This window comes from Paroedura picta, chromosome 7, assembly GCF_049243985.1.
Source record: "Paroedura picta isolate Pp20150507F chromosome 7, Ppicta_v3.0, whole genome shotgun sequence".
Lineage (NCBI taxonomy): Eukaryota > Metazoa > Chordata > Lepidosauria > Squamata > Gekkonidae > Paroedura > Paroedura picta.
The window spans coordinates 52032069-52055643 of NC_135375.1; the positions used below are offsets into that span (position 1 = coordinate 52032069).

General features: G+C 44.4%; 1 protein-coding gene across 1 annotated transcript; it reads right to left on the reverse strand.

Annotated features, from left to right (window-relative positions):
- Positions 1-755: 755 nt before the first annotated feature.
- CDO1 (cysteine dioxygenase type 1) lies at positions 756-20536 on the reverse strand. The gene is made up of 5 exons (XM_077344340.1): positions 20139-20536; positions 14996-15073; positions 9891-10048; positions 3335-3504; positions 756-1406 (listed from the first exon to the last, which is right to left on the reverse strand). The coding sequence occupies exons 1-5, from the start codon at positions 20315-20317 to the stop codon at positions 1377-1379; spliced, it is 615 nt and encodes a 204-aa protein (XP_077200455.1). The 5' UTR covers positions 20318-20536; the 3' UTR covers positions 756-1376.
- Positions 20537-23575: the final 3039 nt, after the last annotated feature.

Here is a 23575-nt window from a genome sequence, read left to right on the forward strand (position 1 = left end):
AGGTTTCATGTCAGGCTGCAGGCTGGAGCCTTAGTTGTGGTAGGTTGCCCCATCTTTTCCTGCACCCACATGGGGGAGCATTTGGCCCAGTGTGCCTCATCTGCCCCCGATTTGTGCTTCTGCACAAGAGCTGGGGCAGTGAAGTTCCCAGTGCATAAATGGTCTGAGAGAGCCCTAATATTACTACTGTCAGAACAGCTTTATCAGTGCTGTGGCGAGCCCAAGGTCACCCAGCTGGCTGCATGTGGGGGAGTGAGGAATCAAACCTGGCTCACCAGGTTAGAAGTCCATACTCCTAACCACTGCACCAAGCAGGGTATAAAAACAACTCTTCTTCTCCTTGATACTTATATATTTCCAGTGTACTGAAAGTCTACCTTCAGAACCTATTTGTTGCACCTGTCTTTGAGTGCAGCATGCCAGGCAAGGGAGCCCCCAATTTGTATATCAATAGTCAACATTCAGATTAGATCCTAAGAGCTTCAAGTAAAGTAGTTCTTGCAGAATGGAGCCTTTCACTTACTCCTACTGTCTGCAGCCCCCATCCATATCCCACCAAAAGCCACACCTCAGAGTGAGTGGTCCCTTCCAAATGGCATGGGGTGGAATACAGCAGACTACATACCAACCACTGTTCTTTCCTTTATATTGGTCAGGTCAGGTGGAAAGGTTGATTATGTATCTAGTCAACAGCATTTACTGGTTATGGTAAGCTGAACTGACTTTCAGGAAATGAAAAAGCAAATTTGCAACTGTATGTCTAAATCCAGCTTTATTTGAGTTTGATACTTGACAGGTCTTAACTATCCAAATGTCCTTAAAACACAATTAGCAACTTTTAAAAATCCATATGTTCTCCAGAATAAAACCAATATTGTACAGGGTGATTATTATTGCACCCTTCTTTTTAAAAATGGAAATTGTACAAGGAAATTTGAAAATGCATAAAACATTTGATGGTTCCAATGGGTAATTAAACCCAAGACCAAACAAGACTGCTAACAGTATGCATTATGCACTAAAGATGAAACCACATTAAGGTTGAGTGAAGGTTAAAAAGTTCCACGGCAAGTTAAACTGCCATATATTCATACATGTGAGGATGCTAAAAAGACTAAGGCCTAAGCTCTGAACTGCTGTGTTTACAGTCTCAGTGGAATTAATCAGTACAAATCCAAAAAGGGGCAGTGATTTTATGGCTGACTACAAGAGGCCTCTGAACGCTACAGTAACCCATGGAAATACTCCCTTTAGTATGCAAGAATGAGAAATCACGGCAACTGTGGGTACAGATTATTCAGCTCAGCATCAACCACAAAATTATTCTGCTCCATCTTAAAAAAGAAACTTCCCAAAGGCAGCAGGCTTTGTGCTCCTCAATTGTTCTCTTGTGAAACTGAAGCTGCCTATAAAACAAAAGGACAGTTTTTATAAAACAAGATTGTTCAAATACTAAAACTGAAGTATTACAGATTGGATGGATGAGAAACAGAAGCAAGCTCCACCAAACCTCCTTAACTATTTTCTTGGTTAAAGACCTTTTAATGCCCAGGTAAGGTTTCATGTGAATGGAGGAGGTGGCCAGAAGGCTCAGCCAGCTATCCCTTCCCTGCCTGAGTTCTGCCCTTAGGGAGGGGAGAGGAAGGTTGCCAGGCTTCAGCCACTGGGTTGTGGGCCTAAGGCCAGCAGTTGGAAACGTCTGCTTAATTGTCTTACTAGCATAATTTTACAGTTTCTTCCAAAAGGTATGCAAATGCCTTCTTGTGGTAAATTTTGCCCATGTAAAAGAGTTCAGAGGGAGGCTTGCTGAGGAACTGTCCCAGATTTCAAAGAGGAAGACACACAAAGCCATAGACAAATTTTGAGTGCTTCTGTTGAGCGTTTTGTTTCTGTTTGCTCACTATGGCTTCACTTTTAATCTTCCTTTTCATGTTGTTTGAGAATCCATGAAAAATATACCCAAGGAGATGCTAGTTTCCAGGGGGGACCCCCATACTATTATTTTAAAGTAAAGAGTTCAGCAGCAATAATTTTCTACAGCATATCTCTGGCTGAAGCCATCTTGCATTTGCAGCAGTAATTACTGAAATTCATTGCAGGAGAATGGATGGCCAGAAGAAAGAAAAATATGAAATGAAGCATGAAATGGCTGTTATAGAAATCCCTGCTATTATTAGGATGCTATTATCAAGAAGGACGTAGATAAAATTGAAAGGGCACAGAGGAGAACAACGAGGATGATCTGGGGCCAAGGGACCAAGCCCTATGAAGATAGGTTGAGGGACTTGGGAATGTTCAGCCTGGAGAAAAGGAGGTTGAGAGGGGACATGATAGCCCTCTTTAAGTATTTGAAAGGTTGTCACTTGGAGGAGGGCAGGATGCTGTTCCCGTTGGCTGCAGAGGAAAGGACGCGCAGTAATGGGTTTAAACTACAAGTACAACGATATAGGCTATATATCAGGAAAAACATTTTCACAGTCAGAGTAGTTCAGCAGTGGAATAGGCTGCCTAAGGAGGTGGTGAGCTCCCCCTCTGGCAGTCTTCAAGCAAAGGTTGGATACATACTTTTCTTGGATGCTTTAGGATGCTTAGGGCTGATCCTGCGTTGAGCAGGGTGTAGGACTAGATGGCCTGTATGGCCCCTTCCAACTCTATGATTCTATAATTCTATGATGCCTTCTTTATAGGGCGTTTGAAAAATCCACAAAATAGATCTTGTGTTCTAAATGTATTATACTGCTGAATCAATTAGATAAACCATGTGTTTAGCCCTCTGTAGAGAACTCCATATTTATTTTTACTTCATTGACAACCCCCTTTTCTCCCCAAAGGGGACCCAAAGTGGCTTACAATGTTCTCCCCTCCTCCATTTTGTCCTCATAATACTGTGAGATTGGTTTGAGAAAGAGGGAACACATGTAACTGTCCCAAGGTCACCCAGCAACACTTTCACAGTACACTAGTGATTCAAAATTGAGTCACCCACATCCTAGTCTGATACTACTACAACTATTCTCCCACGTTAAACATCTCTGCCCATGGAAAGCATATTAAGGAAGACAGTAGTATCATTTATCTTTCCCCCATCATATACTATTCCACAGTATCCTGTAGTCCTATGCTCTACAACCTTTCCTACCCAGATTGCCCAGGTAACTGGTCTACCAAACTCCAAGGAGCTGGCTTCACTGCCTTGTCCTCTTACGCAAAATCTGGAATACTGATGAGATTTCTGTCTAGGAGATCATCTTGGGTAGGAGCTCAGAGTCATTTCTCCTTTCTCAGAAAGGCTGCAAAGATAAGCTAAGGCAGGACATGGCTTTTTCATACTTACATAAGGGGTCCTCTCTCCAAACTGGCTATAGAATGTCATTTTCACTTTTTGTTTGTGTCCAGTTCTTTGATCAAAGGCATGACAAGTTTCAAAGGGTGGACTGTACAAATGAAGACTAACAGCAGTTTCTGTATGGCTTGGGTTCTCCACACGATGCAAGCCAATGGAGTCTATACAAGACAGGATAGAAATGCACAGATTAAGTGGCCATTTTACAGAAATGAGCTAAATATTTCATCTGTTGTAGCAGCAAAAGTATTATTCTTTGCAATACAGGGTACCAACTATAAGAAGCTGGCCTCAGTTATGTGTATCCAAGATGTGGCATACACTAAGGGGCTTTCCGCACCGGGATGCTTGTAGCAAATTGTTTGCTGAATGAAAAATCGCCATTTAAAATAGTGGAATTCGTCGTTATGCATACCTGCCTTTGTAGTGGAATCCAGTTGCGTTTCCAGCGTTTCCCACAGGCTTCCGGTCTCGGCAAAAATCGCTAGAAAGGAAGCGCTATTGCCGAGTTCGTCCCACCCCTGGCTGTTAGCATGCTCTCAAACAGCTCCTTTCCCTTTAAGAAAGGTTAAAAAAAAAAAAAAACACCCGTTGCAACGAATATGCGTTGCTTCGTTGCAACGGAGAGACCCATCCAGCTGGCAGGTGTGTTTGAGCTGCCGTTTCATCGTTGCCACGCTCCCCCCGAGTGAAACACCCCCCCCCCTCACGGGCGCGATTTTCGGCCGAAAACAGTGTGAAAAATAAAGGGAAAATACATCAGCAAACGGGCTTCTCTGTTGTTTGTGCTTAGTGACTAAACAGCTCTGGGGAGGGACTGAAGCCGGGGAAGCCTCTAAACAGAGGCTCGCTGGTGGGTTGAACTCTGCTCGCTCGGAGAAAAAAAAATGGCGATCGCTTCGCCAGAAGATCGGAGGAGAGAGCCAGGGGGAGGAACTTTGTAGAAACCACAACAATGGTAACGCACAGAACTTTCCCGCTAGTGTTGCAGATTGGTTGCAGGAGTGTAGCGCTTTCCGGAGGGTGAATCCACTTTTGGGGATTTCCCTGAAAGCGCTACAAGGAAGCTCTTTTTGCGGATCGGTTTCAGGTGTGTGGCAGATTGTCAACGATGTTGTACATAATGGCAAATCAGTAGCGTTTTCAATTGGCAACCATTGTGCGATTTTGAAGGCGTGCGAAAAGCCCCTCAATATCAATTAACTACTTGCAAGCCATCTAGGAAGCATACAGCTGAAGGTAAAAACAGATGCTACAATAACGATATAGACATTTATTCATTGTTCTGGAGTGTTACCGTGTCATCATAATCATCTAGCTGAGCAGGTCAGGTTTGACTAAGGCCACATATTAAAACTGTGGCTGAGGTAAGATTTGAACCAGAAACATCTTGATTGACAGCTCACTCTCTTAGCCACTATTACACCATCTTCCATCCATACTATTAAATAATATGATTTTTTTTTAATTCACTGTTACTTTATATTGCTGACTTGACTTAGTGAATGCAACTTTGATGATCTCACAGAAAACCAGCATACTTTCCTATTAATTACATCTGTGAAAGCAATGGCACTTCGTCACTAAGTACCATTGCTTTGTTGTGTAGTATAGTGAAAATATAGCAAGAAACTGGCCCGATTTTAATGTCTCTTCCAGGAAAGGGGGTGGTACCATCCTCATGATGCAACATTTATCTATCATTAAATGAATAGCTCTTTTGAACACATAATATGATGAAACAATCCTTTGCAGAGTTACATCCTTCTAAACCCATTAACTTTAATATATTTAGACGAGTATAAATGTGCTTAGGATAGCATGGAAAGATTACTACATCATGGATATCCATTAAAAATTAAATTCTCCAGGACATAATAAATCCTCAGGATTGCAAGCAGAAAAAAAATGTTTACCATACAATATTGTAGCAATTTTTCTGTATCAGATACAAACATGAAAACTGGTCTATATTCACTTGACTAATATAATGCTTATGATTGTTATTATATTATATTATATTATATTATATTATATTATATTATATTATATTATATTATATTATATTATATATTATATATTATATATTATATATTATATATTATACTAGCAAGAAAGCCCATTGCAACCAGGAATGCAATGGGCGCTAGGACCCAGGGGACACCAGGAGGTGCTTTTTTTTCTGCTGCGTGGAGCTGTGAAAGGCTCCTACAGGGTTTTTTTTTTTTTCTGCTGCTTGGAGCTGGGAAAGGCTCCTACAGGGTTTTGTTTTCTGCTGCTTGGATCTGCGAAAGGCTCCTACAGGGTTTTTTTTTCTGCTGCTTGGAGCTGTGAAAGGCTCCTGCAGGGTTTTTTTTTTCTGCTAGCTCTCGTGGGCGTGCCGGCTTGGAGCTCCTACAGGGGTTTTTTTTCCTGCTGCTTGGAGCTGGGAAAGGCTCCTTCAGGGTTTTGTTTTCTGCTGCTTGGATCTGCGAAAGGCTCCTACAGGGTTTTTTTTTTCTGCTGCTTGGAGCTGTGAAAGGCTCCTGCAGGGTTTTTTTTTTCTGCTAGCTCTCGTGGGCGTGCCGGCTTGGAGCTCCTACAGGGGTTTTTTTTCTCTGCTGCTTGGAGCTGGGAAAGGCTCCTTCAGGGTTTTGTTTTCTGCTGCTTGGATCTGCGAAAGGCTCCTACAGGGTTTTTTTTTTCTGCTGCTTGGAGCTGTGAAAGGCTCCTGCAGGGTTTTTTTTTTCTGCTAGCTCTCGTGGGCGTGCCGGCTTGGAGCTCCTACAGGGGTTTTTTTTCCTGCTGCTTGGAGCTGGGAAAGGCTCCTTCAGGGTTTTGTTTTCTGCTGCTTGGATCTGCGAAAGGCTCCTACAGGGTTTTTTTTTTCTGCTGCTTGGAGCTGTGAAAGGCTCCTGCAGGGTTTTTTTTTTCTGCTAGCTCTCGTGGGCGTGCCGGCTTGGAGCTCCTACAGGGGTTTTTTTTCCTGCTGCTTGGAGCTGGGAAAGGCTCCTTCAGGGTTTTGTTTTCTGCTGCTTGGATCTGCGAAAGGCTCCTACAGGGTTTTTTTTTTCTGCTGCTTGGAGCTGTGAAAGGCTCCTGCAGGGTTTTTTTTTTCTGCTAGCTCTCGTGGGCGTGCCGGCTTGGAGCTCCTACAGGGGTTTTTTTTCCTGCTGCTTGGAGCTGGGAAAGGCTCCTTCAGGGTTTTGTTTTCTGCTGCTTGGATCTGCGAAAGGCTCCTACAGGTTTTTTTTTTTCTGCTGCTTGGAGCTGTGAAAGGCTCCTACAGGGTTTTTTTTTCTGCTGCTTGGAGCTGTGAAAGGCTCCTACAGGGTTTTTTTTTCTGCTGCTTGGAGCTGTGAAAGGCTCCTACAGGGTTTTTTTTTCTGCTGCTTGGAGCTGTGAAAGGCTCCTACAGGGGTTTTTTTTCTGCTAGCTCTCGTGGGCGTGCCGGCTTGGAGCTCCTACAGGGGTTTTTTTTTCTGCTGCTTGGAGCTGGGAAAGGCTCCTACAGGGTTAATTTTTTTCTGCTGCCTCTCGTCGGCGCGGCGGCTTGGAGCTCCTACAGGGGTTTTTTTTTCTGCTGCCTCTCGTCGCGCTAGCGGCGAAAGGCTCCTCCGGGGGTGTTTCTTTTTTTTCTGCAGCTTCTCGGCGGCTGGAGTCTTGTGTTGTGTTTGCGGCGGGGGTTCCTTGGGGCCGGCCTGACGCGGTGAGAGACGCTTCGCGCCTCTCACCACGTCAGGCCGGGAGCAACTGCGAGCCGCGCTGAGCGCGGCTCGCAGTTGCTGGGGCTGGGAATCGGAGAGACCAATCGGCAGGCGCTTCGCGCCTGCCGTTTGGTCCCTCCGGTTGTCTGTCATGAGGAAGGGTCCAATCCGGACCCTTCCTCATCCCGGACACATCCCGCCCCAGAACCCCTTACTGTTTTATTTAGTCCGTGGCGCCCGCGGCGCCACGGGCGGTGTACAGATATTATATATTATATATTATATTATATATTATATTATATATTATATTATATATTATATTATATATTATATTATATACTATACTATACTATACTATACTATACTATACTATACTATACTATACTATACTATACCATATCATATCACTTGGATTTTTATACGGCCCATTCTTTACAGCTCTGGGCGGTTTACATGCAACATTATGCAATTTTACATAGAACATTTAATCTATAACATATAAGTTTCAATACAACATCATAACAACAACAACAACAGTCAGATCCTCATGCAAGTATTTTGTAAGGCACAGGGGAGCTCATTCATACCAACTTGTAGAGCCTCCTAAGCAAACACTCTGGCACACTATTTGGCAGTGGCATATCTAGCCTATTTGGTGCCCGGGCAGATAGCTTTTTTTAACAAATCCCCTCCTCTGTTGTTTTGTTTTGCTGTTAAGTTACAGCTGCTCTATGGTAGCCCTATCAGTTTTCAAGGCAAGAGACGTTCTGAAGAGGTTTGCCATTGCCTGCCTCTGCATCAGCCCTGCTTAGTTTCTGAGATTTGATGAGATCAAAGCCTCTCCACTGTACAAAAAAATTATTCCAGGAATAATCTTAACACCGCCCGTGGCACCGCGTGCGCCACGGACTAAATAAAAGGGTAAGGGGTTCTGGGGCGGGATGTGTCCGGGATGAGGAAGGGTCCGGATTGGACCCATCCTCCGGACAGACAATTGGAGGGACCAGCAACTCGCAGTTGCTCCCTTTGCTGCCGGCCTGATGCGTTGGAGGCGCTTTGTGCCTCCGACGCGTCAGGCCGCCGGGCAGGGAGCCCCCGGCAGTCCCGAGACGTCCCGTCCGCACCGGAGGGAAGGAGGGATGGCGACTGTGACCCGAAGGCTGGAGGCGGCCCGAGAGCATCCTGGCCGTCCCTTCTTCCCATTGCTTGGCTCTCTCCATTGAAAAAGGTGATCATGTAGCGTCGCTTTAAACCCCTCCGGCTACTGCAGGCCAAAGGAGACTTGCCCGGGAGTAAACCTCATTAAACCGCCCTGAGGAAGAGCCTGCGCAGCCCCGCTGTGGAGGGTCGTGTGCCTCCACTTCGGTTTGGGCTGCAGCGACTCGGGTGGCAGAGTCGGGGAAGAGCCAGCTGCTTCCCGAGGGAATCCCCCCGAGGTGCTTTCGGCAAAGCTCATGGTGAAAGGGAAAGCAAAGTGCTTCTGGAAGCCTCGGGAACTTTTGTGGGAGCTTGCCTCCTTCCCTCCGGTGCGGACGGGACGTCTTGGGACTGCCGGGGACTCCCTGCCCGGCGGCCTGACCCGCCCGGCCCCGCCGCTGATTGCTTCGCTGCCGACGCCCACAGCCAGTTCGGGGGTCGCCAGTGGCAAGGTAGGCCACGCCGCTGGACTCGCGGGCCCAGCCCGAGCCACCCCTGCCCGGCCACGCCCCGCCAGACTCCCCAGCCTCGCTAGCGCCCGCTGCATTAAGCCTGCAGCGGGCTTATTTACTAGTCATGAAATAAAACAAATAAAAACAGCCAGAAAATAGATTCAAGCAGGTAGCCATGTTGGTGTAAAGCAGCAGAACAAAGTCCGCATTTCCTAACCACAACAACCAAGAAGTTCAGATGCACACAGCATGACACTGGCCTCAAGAGCAACCTTCAAGGGATGGGGGAGGGGGGAGGGAGATAGACTGCAACCCCCACCCTTGGTACATCACTGCTATTTGGCATGCCTTTATATGCACCAACATATTTCAGATAAATAAATATCTTTGGTCAATGTTTAAACCCATTTGTGAACATAAACTTGATCCCTTTCCACAGAGAAATGTTTGAGCAAGAAAATATGGCAAAGGTAAAAAATGGTTCTTAGTAAGAAATGTGTGCCAGGGTTCAATTTCACTGCTCTTTCCACTGTGAAGTCATAAGAGAACATTTTTCTTGGGCACAAGATCTACCATGACTAAAAATAACCTACCAAGATGAAGGACAATATTTTTCCTGTGTAGTGTTCTCCATATTGAAGAAAGAATAAATGACCATGGGTGAAAGAGATCATATAGACCAGTGGTCCCCAACCTTTTTATCACTGGGCACTGGTTAACACTTGACAATTTTACTGAGGCCCGGGGGGGTAGTCTTTTGCCAAGGGACATTGCCGCAGCCTGAGCCCCTGCTCCACTTTTTTTCCCACCGGCGCCCCTGACTTCCCTCTGCCCGTTTGGGGGGGGCGCTGCCAGCAGCAGCTGCACAGTGCCACGCGGAGGGGGAGCCTCAGCCATGGTGGCCACTGGTGAGCACCAAAGGTGAGCCAGTGGCAGAGTGGCAGGGCAGCCCCCGAGGCAGCAGCTGGGGAGGAGGACAAGGAGGAGGACTGATCCACGAACCAGTACCGGTCTCCGAACCAGGGGTTGGGGACCACTGCTATAGACTTTCACTTGTGGACCCAAACATTTTCAAAATCAACCCCCCACCCCACCCCCAGAATCATAACACCATACTGGTATTTAGAATTCAGGAATACCAATAATTTTTTAGTCCAATATACCTATGCCCCCCCCAAACTAATTTTGGTACTACCAAAATAAATAGCTTACCAGCTATATAAGCACACTGATTTTCCCTCAAAACTCTTTCCGATTTCTTCACCATCTCTCCAACTCCCTTTTTGCCAGGCCAGTCAAATAGTGTCTCCTTCAGATTTCCTTGAAGGATCTTCATAAAGCAGTGTGAATCCATGTGATCATGGATACTACTACAAATACACATAAAAATAAATTGTTAGCAGAATAAGATGTGAAAATATGCAAGAATACGCCAGCTCTTATTGTTTCCTCAAATTATTACTTGCATTTCAAGATCATCTTTCTTTTGCCAAAGAACTCAAGGAGACATATTTGGGCACTCAGGAGATCTCCTATTCAAGCATCAAGATGCAGACATGTGCAAAGCTACAGTATCATATAGCTTCTAACTATACTCACAGTTCTTATAAGAAAGCAAAACCCCTTTCCTAGTCTCAAAGCGCACATGCAGCTTCAACAACAACAGAATTGCTAGTGATCTATGCAATAGGGATGAGACTTACTCCAAAGTGAAAAGTCTGCAAATTTACAGGAAAATCTTTCATTTAAAATAAACATGTCATAATCATAGTAATAATAATTAAAAAGTGGCATGTGTTTGTACATATTCTTCAATCCACACATATACAATAGTGTTCTTTATGCTAAGGTTAAGATTTGACTTATTTTTAACTAGGAAAGCAATGCCACGTTGTCACTCTCCATCCAAGTTCTGGCGTGTCTGGCAAATGAAAACAAGCTGTGCTCTTTTATATTTAAGCAACTGCAAGCATTAGTCACAAACCAGAAACCGAGTGAAGGCTGTTCAGGAAAGAAAGGAGCAGACCACAGCTTCCAGTTCAAAATACATTGTGATTTTCCAGGCCTGCATAGTTTGTGATTGACCATGTTTAATACATTCAACAGTTGTGCATGATAGGCCCAAATTGAACGGAGCTGCCGAAGAAAAAGTTGTAAAGCAATAACCTAATGTTGCAGCTCAGGTCATCCGTCACACATCATGAAGTTAGAACCTTCCACATTTTTCACTGCAACTGTATTCAAATTGTAATGGGTAATCAACCGAAAACCACTTCTTCCCTTAACTCCATTCATGTTGCATAGAAATGATTCAATTCATTGCTGAGTTCAGGCATCATAAACAATCACACTGATTTTAAAGCCAAGACAGGGCATGTAAGAGAACTATTATCAAAGGTTCAGTCTCCTTGCCTCCTAGCAGTTCATAATCTGTATCAAAGACTAGACTGGAAAAAAATGAGTCTAAGGATTAGATCACTGTTGTGAACACACTGCTAAAATCATTCCCATGGAGCTTTATGCCCCCAAAGCATTTTTATTTTTTTTTGCCCCACCAACAGGGTCAACTTATCTATCAGGTAGGGCAGGCACACAGCCTAGGGCCAATGACACTTTTAAGGGCTGACAAAAATGTTTTAATTTGTTTTAAAATCAGAAGGGAAAAAATAACTTAAATGTTTTAATTCTTTTCTCATACCAGAAAATGATGAAATTGTAGGTTCCACGAAAATTAATTAAAACAGAAAATAAATGCTGAAGTATTTAAAGTTATATATTTTTTTGATATTGATATTATGGTGGGAGGCATAAATGCCTTGGGCCCACAGAAGTCAATAATGCAGCGCTGCCTACAATACATCCTGCAGGATGGCTTACTGAGGAACAGCTCTCTCTGCCTGTCATTCCAAGAGCATGAGGTTGAAGGCAAGCTCTTTCTCCTCCTTTGCTATTTTCCATCCCTCCATCACTGTCTGTGTGGGTGCAATCCTCTATCTAGGCTTCTGCTTCAGTGCAAAGCAGTAACAGGTTTGCATAACCCAAAGCTACAAATGAATTTGATTAAATCTTCTCTGTTTGCTGCCTCCACCCTGCAAATTCCCTTGTTCATTCTCGTGATTGCCAAGATAAGTGGCGGGTAAGGAATGGTTACACATTCTACTCCTGCTTGTCCTCAGCTTTGCAGCAGAGAAACAATTTCCTAGGTCCCAGTTTGCTGCCAAGTATCTAGTACTATTTGGCTAGCCCCCCCATGAACCAGCCAGTTCCTCATCCACTGAGAGAATGGACAGAAAAAGAAGGCATTTCTCTTTCATACCATCATCCCAGCACTTACGCAGTAAACTACTGTGAGTTTGCACGGTTATTGTGTTAAGTGTAGGATTTGGGAGATATGAGATCAAATGCTTTCTCAGCCTAATGCACCTCCAAAAGTTGTTGTGAGGACTGAAAAAATAAATAAATACAAGGGAAAACTCTTCCGATGAGGGTGGGATAAAAGCACAACACTCTAAAAGATGGCAGGGACCATTTATGGCTGGACTTCAACTGTAACTAATTAATATATTTGTTTCCTAAAGGACAAGATCAGCGATTCAGTCCAACCCATGGAGCAGCCAAGAACCAACGGCAACCCACTAAAAACAAAAGAATGGGCATGTTCTCTGCAGAGTTGCCAAGGATATTCAGATTGGATACTGGTGCTCTCAGATGTCTAAAAATAGAAGAGACACTATCTCTGTACAGAGGCAGAGACAACACAACATCCCTTCATTCAACATCATACACAAAGCATTCAGAGCTATGGGAGGTGGGGAGAACTACTACCACTATAAGAAAGCACAGAGAAGCAGATCACCAGCACAGCCTTTTCTGATGAATAGGAATTGTGCTCCCTCACAATCCAAAATGTCTAATACTTTTCTATTTTACTGAGGGCAGAAATGGAATGATACAGACAGACCTGACTCCAAACAAGAACACAACCCACCTAATCGCTTTTTAGAAGGACCAACCAAATTAGACAAAACAGTGTGTGAACTCTTCAACAGACTGGATGTGCCTTTGAGACTCACAACTTCATTCTATAACAGGGACCACAGAGACTACCAGGGAAATCCATGTAGAGGCAGGCAATAACAAACCACCACTGTTCATCTCTTACCTTGAAACCCCACAAGGTCACCAAGTAAAGTGTGACTTGAATGTGATTTCTACCACCAAAAGAAATGTCCACAATATTTTGATTGATAGGCTGAAGGCTTAGGACATAAAGATCCAAAACTGCTGCCCTAACTATGCTCCTGAGGTACTGTACACACTTCCTTTCAGTAATTATTTGCACCTCACTCCTGCCCATCTGCTGTAAGAACAACACACACAGATTGTCATCTGCAATAACAGATGCTTTGTTGAAAGCTCCACCCCTATGGGATACTGAGAAACAAACAAGCATAACAAAATGTGGCCATCATTTCACTCTTTTATGCAGAAAATTAATGAAGCAAGGGATACGGAACAGTTGTGCAAAGAGAGGCCTGGCATCATAAATCAGCTGTGTGCGCTAGATACTTGAAAATGAATAGTGAGAAGCCTAGCCTCTCTCTCCAGCAGCAAACAAAAGTGTCATAAAGGTAAACAACAAACTAACTGAGGCATAAGCGTTCTGAAAGTAAAGAATTATGGTTTGATAAAACAGGTTAAGAACAGTCATGTTTTTTAAAAGCGAGTGTTGGGGGTTATGAGAAATTATAATGGCTGAGAAAACTCAAGTCTGGTTTAAGCCAGGATGACATGAACTGTTTAATTTCTTTCAAGTGAATAGCCATGTTGGTTTGAAGTAGTACTACAAAATTTGAGTCCAATGGCACCTTTAAGTCCAACATAGATTTATTCAAGGCATGCACATGAAAGCTCACGCCTTGAATAAATCTTTGTTGGTCTTGCCACTGGACTCAAATTTTGTTGCTTAATTTCTTGATGACTTATAATTCGGCATGGTTTCATTGTATAGTCCCTTTGATTTCCTTTCTTGCAGAAAACTGGCTTTCAGATCTGTAGCAATGTGTCTAGGAAGATTAAAACTTTCATATACTTTCTGAGTGTTGCAATGTCTTATGGCAGATGTGTGTTCACAGATTCTCTCAAGTAGGTTCTGACATATTTGTCCCATCTTAATAGCTGGCACATGATGGCATGTATTCAATTAGACAACATGCAAGAGGATAAGTTCAAGATGGTATAGCTGATGTCATTAGGGCCTATAATGTTATAATAGCATTAGCTGAGTGTATGTGGGAACAAAGTTGGCATCTTCCTGTGCTTGATTTGTCAGAAGCTTCCTGTGCTGTGATTTGTCAGAAGCTGTATTGACTAGGAGGTTGTCTAAGTGAGGAAGAGCTCACCACCCAAAACCTGTCAAAGAGAGATATTCTTTGCCAGGAGGTGCTGTAAGAGTGGTTTAAATTGTGAGCTTGGGTTTGCCTTGTAATAGACATGTTTTGGGTACAAACTCAAGTGCTAAACAGATTCCTTTAATTACCCAGGTGGCATTTTGTATTACTTTTACTGGCAAATATATATATGGAACATGAGCATGATGGAATAGGCAGCCACCCAGTACTAGGTCATAAAGCAGCAACAATAGCCGCAAAGTACCCATCTGGAGTCCTTTGGTACCTCCTTCCAAAACTTAAAAGGCTGAATTAATGTATGTCATTTGAATTACTTAACAGCTCTTCCCTGTTGGTGTGTACATGAGATAAGCAGAAATGCAACCCAGTCTTCCTAGATTTTACAATGCACTCAAAAGTAGAGTCTAGTGTATAGGCTATATTTCTTCTATCCAAACTGTTTATGTCTTTGCCTCCTCAATTCGCATAAAAACACATATCTAGAGTGTACAATTGTCTTGTTCACCATCCAATTAGGGCCATAAAAATCTCTTTTTAGCCACTGTCATTGATAAATGGCTACTTATCTGGTCATTGCTGAACGTTATCAAGCAATCAAAATATAAAAGATAATAACTATTTCACTATGCTTATAATAGGTTTTTTTAAAAATAAACAGTGGAGTAAAAATTTTCAAGCAGTGTGAGATAGCAAATGCATCTTGTTTTATTTAGTTTGTATTAATGGACAAGATATTCTGGATGTAAGGTTTGACGCTCAGAGCAATCTTATCTATACTAGGTTATAAACAAAGTATGCAAAGTATGTAAAACAGATACTTGGAGTCTTTATATCTGTGCAGCTTAAAACTGGCACAGATGCATCATACTTTGCCATATTATTTCTTGTATATATTTTGTTACAAACCTGCCATGTCCTTCTCCCCAGCATAAGATCATCAAATTGAACTTTCCATTTCCTTTATCCACAAGATTTCTTGTATATCTGAAATGATAAAGACATGGTTTCCTTTTTAGCACCATTAGTAAAAGACAGAACAAATCTAAAAGGCATGCATCCTCGACCTGCATCTTCAAGCATGAAAACAAGGCCAAAGAGACAATCGCTTTTTAAACTTCCAACTTCCCCACTCTTATCACGCATTGTATGACAATTCTGTTAATCAGATTTTGATGTTTTTTGAGCTATGGATACCCACTATGTACTTGCATCTTGGTTATTAATATAATCTGCTTTGCAGGATTATAAAAGGGAATTGTGATAATTCATAATCCATTTAGTACAAAGTTACTGCAGTTGAAGTCCAATTAAATAACAGAATAACTCTACATAGTACAATCCTTTAAGTAAGCATTGAGCATGCTAAATTCTCATTATTTAGATTTAAAACCAGTCAACATCCAGGTGATAGACCACAAAGCCACATCTCCACTGATTTATTTAAAGCACTTATCTCTCAGCATAGCAGTTATTTCATTGATTCATTCATTCTGCCTTTCTTCCCAATGGTGACTCAAATACCTTTTCCGCACGCAGGGTCAAATTGTGTGATGTCTCCTATTTTTCCCTCCACACTCTGCCTCCCTGTCTTGCATTTCCCCCTCCTCACTAGCAGCGAAAAAAGCACCAGAGAGAGCAATGTGCTCTTTTACTCACCATCCTGTCAATCAGTGGTGGCAAACAATCGGAGGTTTGTGGGTCTAGCTGACTTAAAAAAAAATTGAAACCTAAATGCGGTAATGCATACTCACTGCTATGCTGGCGAGCCACTGGATGCTGCTGTCACCCACCCACCCCCCATCCTTAAAAGATTCCGACCCTAGGACATCAGAAGTTGGAAACTCAGAAGTCAGAAATCTACTTGGAAAAGCTACTTTTAAGACAAAAGTAGTGTGTGTGTATGCGTGCACATGTGTGCGTGCATTCAAAGTTCCTGGAGAAATGCCAGGGCACAAGCATTCTGCCAACCAAAGTAAGAACCAACTAGCTGAACTGCACTCACTTTAAGGGTTGCACAATAACCCAAGTTTAAGAAGCTGTCTATAAAAAAAAAAAGCACAACCCTAACGGTACTAATATGGGGAAGGGGTGGGATCTGAAGAGAAATAACTAAATAAAATTAAAGCAGATTCAGGTGGGTAGCCCTGTTAGTCTAAAGCAGCAGAAGAAAGTTTAAGCTCAGTGGCACCTTTAAGCCCAACAAAGTTTAAGCTTTCCTGTGCATGCTCTTAAGAAAAGAGCATGTTGGGCTTAAAGGCGCCACTGGACTCAAACCTTGTTCTAAAATTAAGCCAGACTGTGTCTTTTCAACTGACAAGGGCACCTAACACAGAACTGTAATATTTTCATTACAGATGTTACCAGCAGCTTAGGTGGGTATCCACAATTCTGATGAAGTAGAAGAGTTGGTTTTTAGACCCAGCTTTTCACCATCAGAAGGAGTCTCGGTGACTTACAATCACCTTTCCTTCCTCTCCCTACAACAGACACCTTGTGAGGGAAGTGGGGCTGAGAAAGCTGTAGGAGAACTGTTCTGCAAGAACAGCCCCCCAGAGAACTGTGACTGGCCCAAGGTCACCCAGCTGGCTACATGTGGAGGAGGAGCAGCTCTCCAGATTCCCGGCTGCCCTTCTTAACTGCTGCACCTACGCTGCCTCTCGGTATGAAGGCAACTTTGCAGCCTGGTCAGGAGGAAAAGCTCCCGAAAGCAGCCGTCTCCGAAGTTTGAAGGCGGCAGCTCCTGATTGCCCGACGCGGTGTCTAACCCCCAGAGCCTCCGGGCGATTCAGCGCCGTCACGGGACACAATAAAAGCAGAATTTGAGACGTCGTTATTGTTGGTTATCTAATCGGATTTAAGGAGCGGAGATCACGCCGCACTTGGCCGCGGCACCTCCGCCAATGACACTTCTCGGCTGCGCTCCTCGAGGGCGGCTCCGCTCGCTCGCTCGCTCGCTTTGGAACTCCGGGGAGCCAATTCAGCAGCCCCGTCTCTCAGCCCCGCAGGCATTGGCCAAGCAGCTCGCGGGTGTAGCTGAAGGGCGGCCGCCATTGGCCAGCGGGGCCTCTCCCCCTGGCCCAGCCCCTCATCCGCGCGGCGAAGCGGTGGGAGGGAAAGGGAAAGGCTGCTCGGCTCGCCTGCGGTGGTGGCGGCTGCCGCCGGCCCAGTGCTCTCCGCACGGCTCCACCGGCGCTTGAATGCACACGGACCTCTCAACAGAGCATGTCAGCATCTCCCTCCGCCCCTCCCGCAACCGTGCGGAAAGCCTAAGGGAAGTTTACCGGAGGCTTAGTGCAGGTTTCTGGATTGACTGATGGCCTTGTAAAAAGTTTGACTTGCAATCACCTGGAAATCTGCATGCACTTTACACCGCACCTGCCATTCTCTCCCATCCCGGGGATTTCTCCACCCACCCTCACAGGTGAGCAGCCTAAGAGGGCTGAATGGTCATTTGAGCGGCCACCCTTCTCTTTTTACTGCATTCTGTGTTAATGTCAATGTCTCTCATACTTTGGCTTAACACCCTGTTGTTTAAAACCCAACTTCTGCCTTTTAGCACCATGGCTACTTCTGTACAGGAATTTTCTCCTGCATGGCAGACCCCAGGATCTCCTGTTCAGGCCTCTTCTTCCTGTGGTTGTCCCTGCAAACTGGATACAAAATAACTTCCTCTGAACAATGGGTTGGCTGTGTGAGGATTTCCTCCTTTGGGCCTGAGGGGAGGGGATGGAACTAAACTCTGTGCTTTGGTCCTTGGTCCTGCAGGTGCTCCCCATCCCAGCCGAGCTCTTCTGTAGCTTCACAGTGGTGTTCAGCTGGGAAAAGAAGGGGCTTCCAGGTCTCAGCGGGCCTCTGCCTCAGCCATGACTGTGCTGTAAAAATGGGGAGTACCAATGAGTGCACTTGCAGAATGCAGCTGGGATTTTTTCATTGTGCTTTTTGGGATATCAAATCAGGAAGACTCTGAAAACTAAGAAGTCAACAGGACCACCTCTCCTCTTTTCCATTGGTTCCTCAGAACAAAGACTGAGAGTATGTTGCTGGTCACCCTGTAAGGATCCATTTAGGATGGGAGTTTGCACCTGGGCCTCCCGGATCCTAACATGATGCTCTATCCACTACACAGCAGTGATGTTCTGTTGATGTTAGAATCATAGAGTTGGAAGGGGCCATACAGGCCATCTAGTCCAGCCCCCTGCTCAATGCAGGATCAGCCCAAAGCAGTGACCACCCTTAGAGAGACTGGGGCCCCTTTTCAAGGCTGACTATATCAATACTACCACCCCTCTGCCAAAGTACAATGCTGGCCCAGGCACTTCCCATTCAATCTGGGCATTCTACCTGGAAAGGGGATTCTTGCAGTAGCTGGATCCTCACCCACGCAACAGCAGCTGGTTTCAGGCAGCAAAGTCACTGAATATTTTAACCAGGCCTCACCCAGGATCATGGATAGGATGAAAGTAGCAGAAATAGTTGGGAAGAGGAATTAGGAGCAATAACAGTTATTTGGTGTTCAATGGGCAATACAAGGGTGGGATCATAGGAGTTTTGGAACTGCACTTATCCCCTTTTCTGTAGCAACAACCAGGATGTGTGTATATAGGAAAAGAAAGAATTAATACATTACACCAATTCCACACTGGGGTGGGAATGGGGGGGGGGGGCTGCTACCACCACACAGCCGTGGTAACCCATGAAAAAGAAGCCTAGACTTAGAGCTCCTAGGATTCATAGGGATAGGCCATGCTTTTCTAACTACTGGTTTAGGCTGGGGTTTGTTTAAAGATTTTTCCGGAATAACTTATTTTTTTGCACTCAGGTGCATAACTGTATTGGGTTGATGCAGCAGAACACAATTTGACTCCAGTGTATACAAAGTTGTATTCAACATATAAACTTTTGTATGCATGCATGCTTCATCAGATAAAATTAAATGGAAATGATCAGTCCATACCTATAGCTAGCGGGTGAGCTGAGCATTGAATTAGCGTATAGCATAATGAGGATGTTTACCCAATATTTCTTGTTTGATCCTTGATTCTGGTAAACATCCTCATTATGCTTCATAATAGTATACTACTCATCCTCATCCTAGGGGACAGGAACAACAAGCTTATTTTATAAGGTTACAATTTGCTTGGGTTTGATTCTGAGGGAGGGGGAACATAACAAAGGCAATAAATCTCTGCCTTGTTATTCCTGTTTGGTCCCTGAATCTGTTAAAACATTATTCTGTATGCTAATTTACTACTCACCCTCTAGCTATATGTATGGACTGGTAATTTCCACGTTATTGTATCCGAAGAAGCATGCTTGCACGTGAACGCTTGAACCTTGAATAAAATTTTGTTTTGAAGGTGCCACTGGACTCAGACTTGTACTTAATTTTTGCACTGTGTTTCTATTTCAAGTGCATTCTAAAAAAAAATTATAAATGGGGGCAAAGGAATGGTCTTTTTAATTGCAAGAAAAATCAGGAAACTGAAGTGGAACGGATTCAACTCTGACTCCAAGAAAATCATAGACAAACTGGGCAGGAAGATGGGAACCTGAGTAATGTAGCTTGCCAGTACGGCCACCCTGTCAGGCGTTTCCAGGCCAGAAGAGCTGGATTCCGGAATGCGGCCGCCAGACCTCCAAGGACCTGCCCGCGTGGATTCCTCCCACTGGACAGCCCCGCAGGCTTGCCAAAAACGCCTTCACTCGGGCACGGTGCTCTCCGAGCTGTTTTCCAAGGGGCTCAGTTCACCCTGAAGTTTCCAGTCCGCTTCAGGCCTCCCATCGCTCCAAACATCATTTAAAACTACTCAACCCAATTTTGATGCAGGTTCTAGGAATCACTTCTGGACAGCGCACTTCTTAGGGAGCAAGAGACAGATCTCACACGGTAGGTGCATTTGCATAAAAACGCCTACCGAAAGAGCTGGGAAGCACCAGGCGGCCGGGCTTTACGGAACGCAAGCCGTCTGCACGGAGGGGGGGGGGGGGGGGGAGAAAGCCAGTCTACCGATTGTCTACCGCGCAGAGGGGCTCGAGAAGCCGATTTTACCTGAACTGGTCAAACTGGGCGTACTTGGTCCACTCTCCGGGGTTACTGTCGTACGATTCCATGACGCTCTGCACTTCGGCCACGTTGACTTTCTCGCCGGAGAACAGGCGATGCAGGACCTCGACGAGCTCCTCCAAGGTCTGCGCTTTGTACACTTCTGTCTGCACGGGCTGCTCCATGGCCGCCCTCGCCAGCCTCGGAGGGAGGGCGCTTCAGGTCCGGGAGAAGACGAAGAGCTACGCCGCGCCAGCAGCCGCTCTCACCCACGGCCGCCGGCCTCGCTCCTCGCTATTTATCCCTGGGAGTTACACTGGGAATGTACCAAGTGCCCAAGGAGGGTTGAGGGAGGCTCCGCCAGGTCTCTGCAGCTAGCCACGGGCGCCCCCGCCCTGGCCGCCGAATGGCTGGCGTAGAGCTCTGACAAAGCTCCCCCCCCGCCCTTTTCCAAGGTGGGGCGGCTGCGCCGCTTTCTTCTCGCTTCCCGGCCCCCTTCCTTAAACGGGCCTGCGTTAAATCGCTGCTGTGCGGGACCCCCCCCCCCCCCCGAGAAAAGCAAGGCTTTCCGTCAAGTAAAAATCTGAATTTATCCTACTTGTTTGGAAATTGCACTTGGCCCTTACCGAGGATGGGCGGGCGCACGGGCCTCTTGAACAATTAATCTCCCCGTATGCAATTCGGGGCAAACGGCTCGCCAGTTCGGACTTCAATAGTGGAGGTGCCCCATTCCTGAAACCACTACTTTCAGCAGATGGAAGAGCAAACTGCTTGGGGTTGAAGCCTAAAACTTCTATCAAAGTCAGAATGCAACCCAGATGCTTGCACAAGGACCACCCATCCCTCAGCCTTTCTTAAGCACCCTGTTAACAGCCCAGAGGTGATTAAGGGATGATAAATAATCCCTCTGCCTTCATGAAGGCAGGCTTTTCAGAAATGAACTAGGAGTTTTGAAACAATAGCATCACCTGCCAACTTCTTATTCTCAAAACAACCTGAGGCAAGTTATTTATTGGATTTATGAGTCATCACTCACTGACTCTCGTGGCAACTTCCATGAATATGGCATGGTAAAAACAACATATAAACTAATAACAAAGACACAATATCTACATTAAAATCTGTGGCCATCACTGTATCACTATTGAAATAGCCTAAACATGTGGCTACTCTCCAAAGCCCAACCTAAACAATGCAGCTTTGTGTGCCTTGGGAAACTAAACAAGCCTGACAGGGCATAGGTGTTATCCCACAGTGCATTCCACAGGGTAGGGGTAGCAACTGAGAAGGCCCTTTCCCCTGGTGATAGCTAACCAAGCCATCTTGGGGTCAGGCACCAGCAAGAGGCCAGAAGAGGCAGCCTTGTAACTATGAGGGCCTCGGACCATTAAGTGTTTTAAAGATTAACACCAACACCTTGAATTGGATCTGGAGGCTACTTGGCAGCCAGTGAAGCTGCCACAGAATTGGAATACTGTGAGTTGACCATGATGTCAGCCTGAGAGTCACAGGCCCACAGTCACCCACTAAGCTTCCAGGCCAAAGCAGGGATTCAAAAGCATGTCCTCAAGATCCTTGTTCAACACTAACCAGCACATTGAGTACGGAAAAAGGGGCAGTCTCCCTGAGTTTAGCAAGGTTCAAATTAAAAGAGGAGGCAGGAAGCTTTTAATAGAGGCAGAATCTAAGAACCACATTCTATACAATCACCACACACACATCACTTTAATGTATGCCTGTGCCTATTGTATGTGTGTCTATGCAACTTCTCTCCTCAGGTGCAATTTTGCCTGTAACTCTCAGAACGTAAGCATCTAAAAGCACATCACTATGACACTCCTCCTCTCCACAAGCAAGGAACTCAGTGATGAGTTTTTGTTGATCTCTTTTAACAGGAACATGATACTTCAGAAAGACTGTCCTAAGCTGTAGCCCAGTAAGTTTCTCTCCATTCTGAAACAATTGTCGTTACACATTGTACAAATACAATAAACATTAAATGTTAAACAGTGTTACATATAACTTGCAAATAAAGTTTGAATACTCAATATGTGAGCAAAAGAGCAAAATGTGTTGAATATAAGCTTGAATGTACAACAGATTTGTTAAAATCAGAGTTTTAAAGGGGGAATATAAATATATATTGACATAATCCACACCTAAATTGAGGATTTTAATATCTCTGCTCACTTTACTTCCCAAGAGTTGGACACAGCTGTAAAAACACCATATATTCCACTCATACAATAAACTCTCATGGGGCAATGCTGGAAAAAATACTGAACTTTGTGTCAGCTGGTTCCAAATTATACTATTGAGCTTGCAAAACTACAAACATTTCAGCATTATTATTTAGCATTTGAAGCCAATACATTTCATACAGTACTCAAATACATGAAGCTGCCTTATATGGAATCACACCCGTGGTCCATTGAAGTCAATATAGCCTACTCAGACTAGCAATGTCTCTCTAGGGTCTCAGGCTAAGGTCTTTCACATGACTGATTGCCTAGTCATTTTAGGTGGACATGCCAGGGATCAAACCTGACTGGGACCTTCTGCATGCCAAGCAGAGGCTCTACCACTGAGACACAACCTGTCTCCCATGCTTCACAACATTTGTGTTTAATACATTCCAAAAATTATGAATTATTCTTGTTTTTAAAAGTTTATCTTGGTGTCTCACACATCTTCTCTAGCTCATGCCACAGTGCTTTGAAAGCTACTTCTTGACAACAGCCACATAAAGCTGTTTTGCGCCCCAAACACAATTAGCAATACCATGCTTTGTTTCTTCACATTAAAATGTCCTATTGGAATGTGATCTATGTATGGTACAGGGGTGCTAGATAAAAGAGATGTAGTTTATACAGTACTTACCCTGTATGTTCTGTAGCAGACTAAGTCCTAAGCCTAAGCACTGCCTCAAATCATAGATACAATTTTAAAGAAATACTGACATTCCATCTGGATTAATAGTAAACTCAGAGATCTTCATAAAAGTACAGGAAAATGTTTGCATTCCAAGCGTGAATCACGTGAAATTTGTCTAGTGCAATCAGTACATGAACAGTACTATTTGCATTATACCGTGACCTTGGCTGCATGGCTTGATCAATGTGGCTCAGTTTACAGTTGTATTGATGTGGGATTTCCCAGCGATATGTTGGACCATACTCATTTTATGATGTCCTTTTTCTATCCAGCAAACAGAGAAACATACAACAGTTGTTAAGTCTAGATCTGGTCAGCATCTGGTTGGGAGACCCCCCCTGAGTCCTGTGTAGGCTACCCTGAATTCCACAAAGGAAGAAAGGTCAGATAATAATAAAATTCTAGATTCCATAAGAGTTTTCATAAAGGTAGCTACATAAATATATTTTTTGCATTATACATTGGGCCTTAATTCAAACAATTGTTTTAAACACTACAACTGCAATGTT